The sequence below is a fragment of the Antedon bifida genome, chromosome 5, assembly GCF_963402885.1.
Source record: "Antedon bifida chromosome 5, ecAntBifi1.1, whole genome shotgun sequence".
Classification (NCBI taxonomy): Eukaryota; Metazoa; Echinodermata; class Crinoidea; order Comatulida; family Antedonidae; genus Antedon; species Antedon bifida.
The window spans coordinates 23881894-23894114 of record NC_136230.1 but is presented as its reverse complement, the minus strand read 5'-3'; the positions used below and the strand labels follow the sequence as shown (position 1 = coordinate 23894114).

At 32.3% G+C, this 12221-nt stretch overlaps 1 protein-coding gene across 2 annotated transcripts in view; it reads right to left on the bottom strand.

The window, feature by feature from the left end:
* Nucleotides 1–817: 817 nt before the first annotated feature.
* LOC144842231 (gamma-aminobutyric acid type B receptor subunit 2-like) overlaps nt 818–12221 on the bottom strand; it is a 78618-nt gene continuing 67214 nt past the window's right edge. For both annotated transcript variants that reach the window (XM_078698640.1, XM_078698641.1), the window contains 9 exons: nt 11837–11900; nt 10231–10311; nt 9421–9577; nt 7585–7717; nt 6266–6373; nt 5688–5810; nt 5016–5158; nt 3372–3564; nt 818–2779 (listed from right to left, as the gene is read on the bottom strand). In XM_078698640.1, coding sequence (XP_078554766.1) covers nt 2594–2779; nt 3372–3564; nt 5016–5158; nt 5688–5810; nt 6266–6373; nt 7585–7717; nt 9421–9577; nt 10231–10311; nt 11837–11900 — 1188 coding nt within the window. In that variant the 3' untranslated portion in view covers nt 818–2593. The remainder of the gene's footprint in view (nt 2780–3371; nt 3565–5015; nt 5159–5687; nt 5811–6265; nt 6374–7584; nt 7718–9420; nt 9578–10230; nt 10312–11836; nt 11901–12221) is intronic.

Sequence of the window (12221 nt, the reverse complement as noted above, 5' to 3'; positions counted from 1 at the left end):
ATTTATGGATACATCGACAATTATGACGTCATTAATGATGATGATGATGATGACGATAGCAAGATGATGTCGATTCTGAAAAGTGACGATGACGAAGTTCATACGAATATTGAACAATTTTAAAATGACGACGAGGGCTCCGGCGATGATGATAATAATATTGATGCAGATATGACGATGATAGTAGGGTCATTATGACAACGACGATGCACATGACTATAATTATGAAATACAATGATGTTGAGGAAAATTTAAATTTCAATAATAGCAAAGTTACTGCAGTATATTATATTAAACACACGACTGTATAGGAATCAATATGGAATATGAAAGTCGAAGCTATCTAAGCCTATCCGCACATAAACTGTAATCGGAAAGTAAAGAAACATTCACACGAAATTGACAAAATAAAATTGACATTTTCATTGAGGTTAATTATGATATTTCGAGAAGCGATCACCGCCGTGAATATAATCCACAGTCCACTTAAACATATAGGCGGCGCTATCATCTTGCGATATGCCTCATGAGGAATGACGACTTTTGGTGATGACTCACACAATTTGTGACTCATTTGTGATGTTAGATATGCACAAAATGAGTCGCAAGCTGAGTGACTTAACACCTACTTAACTGAACATCGCAAAAAACTGTCTTCTCAAAAAGACAGCAACAATATAAATTTATCCAGTAAAAAATATAGCAAAGTTTTGGCGAGCTTTTATAAATCACTAGTTCTGTGTTTTAGTATAAATAAAAATAAAAATAATAGTGTGGCCAATATTTAGTCAATAGGCCTATATCACCTCCAAACCTATCATAAGTACACCATTCTATCCTGTAACAATATAATACTAAAAAAAGTTAAACAAATATTTACTAGCCAACATATATATCCCAGGAGAAAGTACAATAGAACAAAAAAAAGATTTTTATATATTTAAGTGATAATAATATTGCACCATGAAGTATACACTTATTGGACTTCCTGCTAATTTTATTGGATATTTATATACAGAATTATCGATTTTAGAACCCAAAATGTATTTTTAAATCCAGACATTGTCGTAAAATATATATTGTAATTATATACATGCATTTAATTTAAATTGCTCTTTAACAATAGCTAAAACACCTCTTCTTAAACCATGCTTGATAACAATAAAACAATAATTGAACTTTGTCTACTCTACTAAAAACTAACGGGAAATCATCCCTTGTAATGTGTGTCACGCATCAACATACAGTACACAATATAATGTAACTATTTATTTGAAAGTTGTAGTGTAATACAATATAATGTATATGTTGTATTGGGGCAGTCACCATTATTTAGAGAATACGGGTATCCCTACTTAGGAATCTTCCTATAAACATTCCATTTCTGAGTCAGTACTGACAAGCTACATTTCGGATCGTGACATCCGACGTAATTTCCAATACCATTTCAATAACAATCCCTCTATTAAAGGGACATATTCTTTGAGTTCCTTCAATAAAATCATACTGTAATGTCGTTATTAATAATACGAAATGGAATTGTTAAAAATAATTGCAGAAATTGAATAAACTTCATTATGGAAAGAACATGCCTACGTATCACCAATAATATTTACAATATTCGATTATAATTATTAATTACATATTTACAAATATATATTTAAGGCATACAAAACTATTGTGTGCTTATAGTTACCAGTTGTAATAGTTGATGTTAATGACTTGTTTACTATATGTTTATTATTTCAATTATTATTATTATTAGTTCAATTTTTAAAATTTTCTGGAAACCATTCTATTTCCTATAATACGGTTCCACTGGCTCTATAAAGCTATACAAAAATCACGTGTTCTGTGACATGAGTTGTATGATATGCTTATGTACCCTTTGAAATCTTAAATTACAAGCTAAACTTAATATGTTGATGCACAGTAAATATTTTGTTGTAGATTTTAATAATATAAATAATGTTTCGATTGTGTTTTAACGTTTCCAATCAGTACTGTTTATCTCATCCACGCATCCACATCAAACAAATCACCGTAATCTACAAATATTGCATTCGTATTTTTCATCAGTTTTCAAGCATCTGCATAAAACCGAGCATCACATTTCTCGTCTTTGATTATGCTGAGTATCACGCGCTCACTTGGTTGGCTGAGCATCAGGCGCTACATTTGATTGGCTGAGCATCACGTGCTACATTTGATTGGTTGGTAATCACGCGGTTCATTTGGTTGAGATGAGTATCACGTGCTACGTTTTATTAGGCTAAGTATCACCACCACTCTTTCATAGTAGATTTTCAGGAGTACGGTACTATTAGGTACCTAAAACGTACAAATGCTGACGTCATTGATATGTGAAGAGTCACTTATTGGCATTCTTAATCTTCATATGCCGAAATATGTACCAGAATAGATTATAGCTTAAATCAACCAATTCCATTATACTGTACATTCTTGTTTTCTTTTCCAGTGAATACACCCTTTTCGTTATTATGACTACAGTTTACATTAGTGATACACCTTATATCATAGTCGTCTATATATTTTATATGTATTCTATATAAATAAACTTCTATTGTAATAATCATATTTGAACTTCTGATGTCTTTTCGTTTTCAATTTTCAAACCCATCGAGGGATCTTTAGCAAGTAAACTAACTCTACGATTACTGTCTTCCATCCGACGTCCGTAACCTTGGCGTCCGTTCACATTAGACATGGCACGACTTCCAACTTCTTCAGGTGCGTAGCCATTGATGATACTGTAAACCTATATGAATAGTGGTATGTTTAAGTGTAAACATTGTATCGTCTTTAATACAGAGTATCACGTTATGACGTCACAGTAGGCCTACCACTTGTTATTTTGCAACTACACATGCGTTCAATGATTTTTCCGGTCTGCGATGAAATGGTGAATCTCCATGTTAACAGGCATTATACTTCTAAATTTGGACGTAACGTTCGGTTGAAAATGAAGTAAAATGCCTGTTAGCATCGCAGACCCGACCTTGGGTCGCAAAAGTAACAAGTGGTATTGTGACGTCAGCACCGTGATACTCTATATTACCATAAAGATACATTTGATAAACTCTAATTTAATAAATAGAAATAGTTGTTTAAAGAAAAGAAATCATTTTAGGTTTTAATATTCGATCCCACCTCATATCGTTGAAATAATAAATAAGTTATAATAAAAAAATAATAATACAAACAAGTTTTGGAAAGAATAAAAAAGACCATTGCTGATAAGGTTAGAACAACAGTGTTGCGTATGGGAATTAACAACAACGACGTTATGGCTTAATTTGCAACAACAAATTCTTCCTATGGTTAGAAAAGGCAGTATAAATGTTTCTTACCTTTGGAAAGAATAGAAGACAAAGAGTTAACGTTGTACAGAAGATTATGAAACCACCAACGATGACATATTTGTGGCTGGAATCATCTTGGAGCAGGAATGACAGTGGAACACCGAGCGAACTGAAGATGACCACGTTGTAAATACTTAATCCTATATACTTGCTGTCATTAAGAGCAGGAATATTTACATTTCTGTAAAATTAAATGTAACAATGAAAGGTTAATACATTTCTAAAAAGTTCTAAAACTAAATAATAGAATGGACTATTTTTTTAGCGATTTTCTCTCAGAAACATGAACAGGTTCAATAACAAACAATTGGTTCTCAGAATGTACTTCCAAACATTGACATTGTACATTGAAGACTTCATTTTGGGACTCCCAATCCACGACCTACATTATTACACAATTCAGTTTAAACTCATCATATAAATATGTACAGCAATCTCAGTACGTTCTGAAACTAGATAGAATTCCGAAAGATCTATTTTTTCCGAATTTACCTTGGAGATACAGAAATCAATCAATCAGAGAATCAATATATTAATTATAACTTATAGGCCTAGTTGTATTAGAAAATCAGAGACAGACAATTTCACATTGACCCCAGGCTGTTACGTATATAGTGACACGTATAACTACTAAAAAATAATGTGGTTTCAAATTTAGGGAATCTGCAGGATAACTTCAGTATTGTAATATTATTTTAAAAAGGGTTACATATTACATAGAAACAATTGCTTAAAAAAGGCTTACACATCTAAATATTATGATAGCGAGAAGAACAACATTATATACATCATTACAGGTAAACATGCTGTTTTTAGCACATTGGTAATAATCTGCATTGCGCATGCGTGCATTAGATTAATGAATGTCTCCAAAGCATAATGTATTGATGAATACATAAAATATAACAATTATTTTACATAACACGTTTCAATACTTCAACGTCAAATAAGGATTCTGGAGAATTGGTACATGAAATCTTTATGCCATGACCTACATAGTTTTGACGTATCTACGAAGGTTTTGCTCTGTCTATTATAACGACTGAACATATTATGAACTGTACTGACACATGTATAGAAAATAATCAAACATGACATAAATTGGTGTCCAGTTAATACTAATGTATACTGCACGTTTTCTACCGAGGATCAATGAACGATGTAACTACATTTGAAGTACTTAAAGTGAATTTCAATGTAAAACACGTTTGTGACAAACATATAACCAATATTAAATGTTCTGTATGTACACTCATGTCTATTGAGCTTAACATAAAATCAATATTTAAGAAATAAAAATGATCATACTACTATGCACAACGTTATTTTATTACTTTACGTACTGTTACTTTAAAAAAAAATGAATTATATTCATTCGTATATAAAACATGTTTACATTATGTGAAACTGATTTACGACAGCAAATCGAACGTGTGTGATTGGTTATAGTTAGGCCACGTTATTAATTCGACTTAAGGCGTTTTAAAAGATCCCAGACAATTGACAACCATTTTACAACAAATATACACATATACTAAATCTACATCAAAATCTTAAAACAACTTTAAAGGAAGCTTTCCTAACTGCATGGCAACATAATAAATTTGAAAGCAGTACCACTAGACAACTTACCTTGTCTGCCACGTTATAAACGCGCCAAATATGAGCAGTAACCCTTTGTAGATATATAGGGCACCCGTAAAGTATTGTTGATATGTTGACTGACACAAATGTTGCTCAATATTGATAATTGTCACTGGCTTTCCTTCTTCAGTCTAAAAAAAACAAAATCTATTATGTCATTCTTAGTGTATAGATGTCAATCATAGTTTACCGGTGTTGGCATTTTACATTTTGTTTTTGCCGCTAAGTGGTGTTTTAATAAGGTATTACTGGCATATTTCAATTCTTTATGTTGTATTCAATAATTATATTAAGACAGCATTCGTTTGAGAGATTGAGAGCATTAGTAAGTTAGATACGTGACTACGAAAGTAATTTTTATTTCCTTTTTGTTTTTTCCGCTTTTTTGGAACTTAAAGTTTGTTATGTTTGAATTTAATAAGTTCACGTGTTATGTTGTTAAAAAATAAATAAATAAAAGATTTGTGAAAATCCAAACAACGTATTTGTGCATTACGTAATAAATCGTACAGTTATATAATATTATTACTTCCACTTCATTTTCCAGCACGCCCTCTACAGTAGTCCGACCGTACATTATTATGGTGAAGTTTGCCTTTGTAATAGAAACTTTAAAAAATAATTTCAAACTTTTCTGTAACAATAATTATCTTTTCTTACTTTGTTTCTTAACGATTTTATCGTAATTTCTAATGGATCTGTCAGTTGCCATGTCAAAAGTATTCCCAAATCAATTAACAAAAGAACCCCAACCATTGCTAGAAGACGTGGGTCTTTGATGACCTGAAAAGATAAAAGTATGGCTATGTATATAAGAGCTACGTATACGGTATCAGCATAATTAGAGCCATCAAATGATATTATTAGTAGAAATGTAGTAGCAGCAACAGATGACAGATGAGTTACAGCAGTATCAACACGAAGACATTTTCAGGATAGAGTAGCAAGATTAGCCAAAAGTAGAAGCTGGAGCAGTATGACTAGGAAGAAGTACAAATAGCTGGTCCGTAGCAAGGTCAACTATGAAGAAGAAGCAGCAGCGGCTGGAGTATTAAGAATAGCAAGAAGAAGCAGCTGGAGTATTAAGAATAGCAAGAAGCAGCTTCAGTAGTAAGACTAGTAAGAAGCAGCAGCTTGTGTAGTAAGACTAGCAAGAAGCAGTAACTGGAATAGAAATACAAGCTGGAGTTCTGTCTGTGTATATTCCATAAAATGACTTTATAAAAGACAGTACATACCCGTTTCTGTAACTTCTTGTTGGTGAAGATACTGTACACTCGCCATGTTTTGGAAAACATAGCTCCAAAAGATAATGTGAAGCCGAAAGCAAAGCACCACTTTTGAACCTTAAATAATTGAAAATATATAATGTATAGATTTATTTGACACATCATTATGAGATAGAAACAAACATTCTAAAATACAGCATTAAAATCGAGCTTATATTAACGATTTCAATTATTAAAACATACACATATCAGTCTAAGCTAATTATTTTTCTGTAAAAATCACTTTTATCCTGTGTGACATTAAGTTCATCAATTTCCAAAGCTTTCAGCTAAATTAACTAATGTCAAATGACAGGTGACATGAGCTTAGCGATTCAGTTACGGTAACTTAGAAACAGACACGAGAGGTCATAGCTACCTAAGCCTCTAAATTCGTCTCACTAATGCCAGAATTTACTTGGATTAGGTCATCCACGGTTATTCAGATGGCATTTCATACATTTAATTTAAATTAAATGGTATATAGTTTATTCAGGTACTATATAAGAATTCCTATTTTCATTAGCTATTTAGCCTTTAGTGACGAGGTGAAATTACAATAATGTTTAGTATGCATTACACATTCTGGCGTGTGTTTGGTCAGAATTCGTTAACATCAATTAAATGCATTTATCATAATTATGTATGAACTTAGCGCACTTATAAAATTCAAATAAATAAATAAATACATATATTGTAAGAATAATTAGACATGCACTTTGAACTAAAACATTTAGTAAGTAAGTATAATTGATTACAAAAAAAGTCAAAAGACAACCACAGCTGAGTAGCTTTGTTAGCACGTAATGCATCTAATTCAACACGTAGTTTGTAGCATCCTTTGTTGGGTGGGATTTGTCATTGATCTTGGTCATGCGCATTCAAAAAGTATCTTCAGGGTAGAGATTGCCAGGGTGACGTTGAGTAAACAATTAAATATTGGATAAGAGATTTGGAGGATAAGAGATTTAGAGGATAAGAGATTTAGAGGATAAGGAAATCTTTCTTCAGAATTGTTTGCCATTATTTGTCAATAATGTTGAAATGATCCTTATTTTCTTTGAAGGAGAGGTGTATGGAAGAATGGGTTCAATTTAAATTCGCCAAACATCTGAGACGACGTAGAGTCGTAGAGTAGTTTAAACCCAGAGATTTAGAACAAATTATTATTAAACATATCAATATTAGTATTATCAAATGCGAAAGCTTTCTATTTTGACTTTTGTTAAACATTTGAACAATAAAGATATATATATGTACTGTAAGTATATTGTTAAAAAGTTACGTACTTGGCACATAACTCTTAATCTGTAGTCACCAAGGTTCAGACTATCTAATCCGTAGAGGACCGTAGTAATGTAACAAAGTATACAGCCGAAAATAATAACATTATTCATATTAGGACTTGACATCTTGATTAATCTAAAAAGAAATAAAAAAGTCAAGTTAAATCAACTAGTAATCTAATTGTAGATGTAGTTACGCGAATTGTGATAATACCACTCACGTGACATATACGTCTTAAGGCCCAATTTTACACTAGGATGAAAACGATCGACGATAAATAGTCAAGACAAAAGAAGTCTAAAAGGGACACATTCCTGTAAAACAAACAGGAACACCCAATTTAGTGGACACTTCGTTGGGCCCTGAAGGTGCTAATAGACGTTAACTATAGGAGATGTTTTAAATTTGGGACGACGAGGGCCATGACACAGCGGCTTTGTGGCGCCAGGAAAGTGTGAGTTAACAGATACAGTATAACCAAGGCAGTCTAACAACAAGATACTGCGCTCACTTAGATCAAAAGTTTTATGTTTGGTTGCGACACTATCAGTTCCATGTTCATAAACAGAAACGGCACTATAGTCGAACCAAACAGTATTCTTATTATAATTTTCAGCAGCATTTACTGGGTTATCATTATCATCATCATTTATACGCATCACGGATCGTCATACAATCATGACTGAATGCTTTTCATTATGTTATTTTAAATAAATGAATAAAAAACGTGTAGCGAGTTACTAAAGTATAATAGCATAGTTACGCTTAAAATGCAATTTTACGTTAATGTCGATAACAATACTATAATTGAATGTATTTCATACATTAATAAAATATACATTTTAATCTAGGAAATGCCCTAAAACCATAGCAACAACAGTGCGTTATGCTATTATACTTTTTACTATATGCCGGTAAATTTTATTCATTTTTACTACAACAGTAATTTAAGCAAGCAATTTAATGATAATTATACAATTCTTTAATCATAAAAGACGTGTATTTTAAAAACTAAAACAACCCACACAGTGTCGGAGAATGAGCTATAATTATAATAATAAAAGACCGCTTGATCAGTTTCTAATAATGAATAATCGTATTCATTCACAAACTGCTGATTTACGTGATAAATAGAAACAGGTATAGAGATATAGGATTTAAAAAGTTTACAATTACAAATCGTGGATAAGAGACGCATAGGAGGATTGTTAAAAATAAAATGTCTCTTTAATATACCGACAAATGATCAAGTAAGCTTAATAAAATGCTAGCCTTCATTTAACGTTTACCAAAAAACCGTAATGCAAGTCAAACTAAAACTAAGTTTGTTTAACCTGGTCCAAACAAAAAGTGCAAACTCTTTGAATGTAATACCCAATTGGAGCCTGGAGGGAGGATGGTCTTTAGGCCGGAGTGTGGTGATGGTCTTTATGGAGTGTGATCTGGAGTAAGAGTGGTCTTTATAGAGTATGGTCTAAAGAGAGGATGGTCTTTAGGGAGTGTGCTTTGGAGAGGAGTGGTTTTTAGGGAGTGTGCTTTGGAAAGGGGTGGTCTTTAGGGAGTGTTGTCTGGAAGGAGGGTGGTCTTTTGGGAGTGCGATCTTGATTGATGGTGGTAATTAAAGAGTGTAGCATAGAGGGAGGGTGGTCTTTTATGGAGCATGGCTTGGAGTGAGGGTGGTCCTGAGGGAGTGTGATCTTGAATAAGGGATGAAATTTAAGGAGTGTGGCATAGAGGAGTGTGATCTTAATTAAAGGTTGTATTTAAGGAGTGTGGCCTAAAGGGCGAGAGTGTGGTCTTTATTTCAGTGTGAATGAACATTGTGACACGTAACATACCGTTCATTTCTGTAGACGATATTGAACAGAAGAAATGCAATAGCTGTCATGACCCCAAACGCCGACATAACAGCGTACAAAACGAACAATTTTTCTGAAATCATCATATTTTGTGTCAATCGAATCGTCTGATCCGAATCTGCCGGAATTCCGTTTTCTATAAATAAATAATAATTGTTAAAATGTCAGAATAATACTTTACATTTGAAAGTGTAATTCATTAAAACACTAATGGTGGTGTGTGGTTTCTTGGGGTGCCATTAGAATTCATTTCAAAGAATAACAATTTAGGCTTTAACAATTCTGTTTTTTTAGCAATGGATTTCCATTTTCTATTCACATAATGATAATTGTAAGAGTTGGATGTATTAGAGTTATAATATAGCTAAAAAGCTGCTAATAAATAGATGCTTGCTTTAGCCGTCCTCTTGGGGCATTCAGAAGACATTCGATGTACTATCACAGAAATGTAAATTAGTTCTTTATCAAAATCTACTTATATTTTGCCACCACAATAATTGGTTCATTAACTATGTTTCGACATTTAACCAATGTAGGCCTATATAAACGCATCGGTGACCTCTTTGTGACCTGAAACGTGGATGAAAATCAGTATCAGCTATAGGCACAATCGTCGCCTGTAATAATTGATTTCACCCGAGAGCGAAAACCGTAAACTTTGTCATCTTAGGCCAATGATTTGTAGACAAACAATGAACTTTCGGATCAAGCAATGAAGCGTGACGTGAGGTCAAATTGCTGTGCCGAATATGAAAAGCTGCTCGGAAAACCCAGAGTAGCAGAACATACCCCATATTTCATCGAATGTATAATCCCAAACAATCGAATCGTTGTATCCATAATATCTTGCTATTTCTCGTTGTACACCATCTAAAAGAAAAATATTTTCATTAGGAGGTATAATGCTGATTAAACATTCACTTCAGTAGTAGCACAGAGATATTATTAATCTACCAGTTATTCCTTAATAACAATAATGACAATTATATATCATAATATACAGTGACTGCGGGCAATCGTCGCTAAATACAAAATAAGAATGCTAATGGGGGAAAGAAATGAAAACACAATTGTAATGCTCGTAATTTGTACAGAAAAGAAAAAATATTTCGGATATTCATTATTTTCATTCAATGAACACTTTCTAATTAGACAAACATTATTTACAGCAGTTGTTTTGAATGTAAATTGTTATCAATTTCGAATGTACAATAGAACAATTAGTACTCTGATATAATCGTAAATGTCACATAAATAAGGACAGATGAGAAAATTGAAATGTTTAAGTAAAACAAGTTAGAAAACTAAGACACTGCCGTATTTTATTAGGCAATAAGGAACCGCTGTTGTTTTTATTATACTTTATTGCTAATTGTTCATGTAGAATAGAGAAATCAGTGATGATGTATCGCTCACGATGGAGCCAAACGATTGGAGATAGAAGTAGTTATTTTTAGAAAAATGCTATAATCTGTGTCTTTTTTTTATTGATAATTGTAGAATATAATAATTAGTACTGATGTATCGTTCAAGATGTGGCCAAACCATTTAGATATAAGTAAAAACAGTTATTTTTAGAAAACTGTGTGATCTTAAATCGTTGTTGTTTTTATTGTACATTATTAATAATTGTAGAATAATATAATAGTTAGAACTAATGTCATGGCTAACAATGTAGCCAAAATAATTATTTGGAATAGAAGAGAAACAGTTATAATGCAGACATGGCTATACAGACTAACAATAAAGATGTTTTGTGATCTTAAACCGGTTTTGTTTTTTTATTGATAACACCGTACAAGAATCAAGTGATGTAGCCAAACGATCTGAAACCATGCAGACATGGCTATAATCGTAAAGATCTTTTGTGATCTTGAACCGCTGTTATTTTTATTATACGATAAAGTGAATTGTTGATTTTCGAAATTGCATTAGGACACGGACCCTAAATCAGATTTGTTCTTATACCATGCTAACGGTATTCATGCAAACATAGGTCTAGTCTTTCTTGAAAATTTGTAACATAGCGCGTCATACACACACATCTTTAATGTTTTTATGGTCCAAAAGCGAATACAAAATTATTTTATGTACATAAATTGACGTTTTAAAATCGAATTAAAAACATACGCTTATTACAGTATTATATGTAATCTATAAACAGCATTTTAATTAAATTTTCAGCTGAAATAAATGAACTACGACCACCAGCTATTGGACAGTACGGTGACTGGGGCTTTGCCCGATTAGAAAGATAATTAATTTACAAACATCAGAACGTGGTACGATGAAACAGCAAATTTACAATGTACGCATGCGCAAACGAAATTGATGTCATTAAAAGTAAGATTGTTTATCAGGTTAAACTCATCTGTACACTACTAGAGAAACTTACTTTTTAGTTGAGATATTTTGAGAATTCCAAGACTGTCTCCTTTATCAGTAAACTTAATTGGTCCCTGAAAGATTTAAATACAATTTACAATAATACATTTACCAAACGTGCGTAAGTAACAATTGTAACTATACATAATGATACAAGATAATTACGAATACAAATAGATTAAAATATGAATGATGAAAATGGTATCATACAATCATGGGCTTGTTCGTGAATAATTAACCATGAATATATTTTTTAATAAAGTATGTTAAATGCTTAAATTGATATTATGTTCAGACTCTTAATCAAGGTATATATAAAGGCGGCATTATGAACGAGGCGCACGTGCTCTCTGAATGATTTAGGGTTAGCGTAAAATGTCCATCACAAAACTACC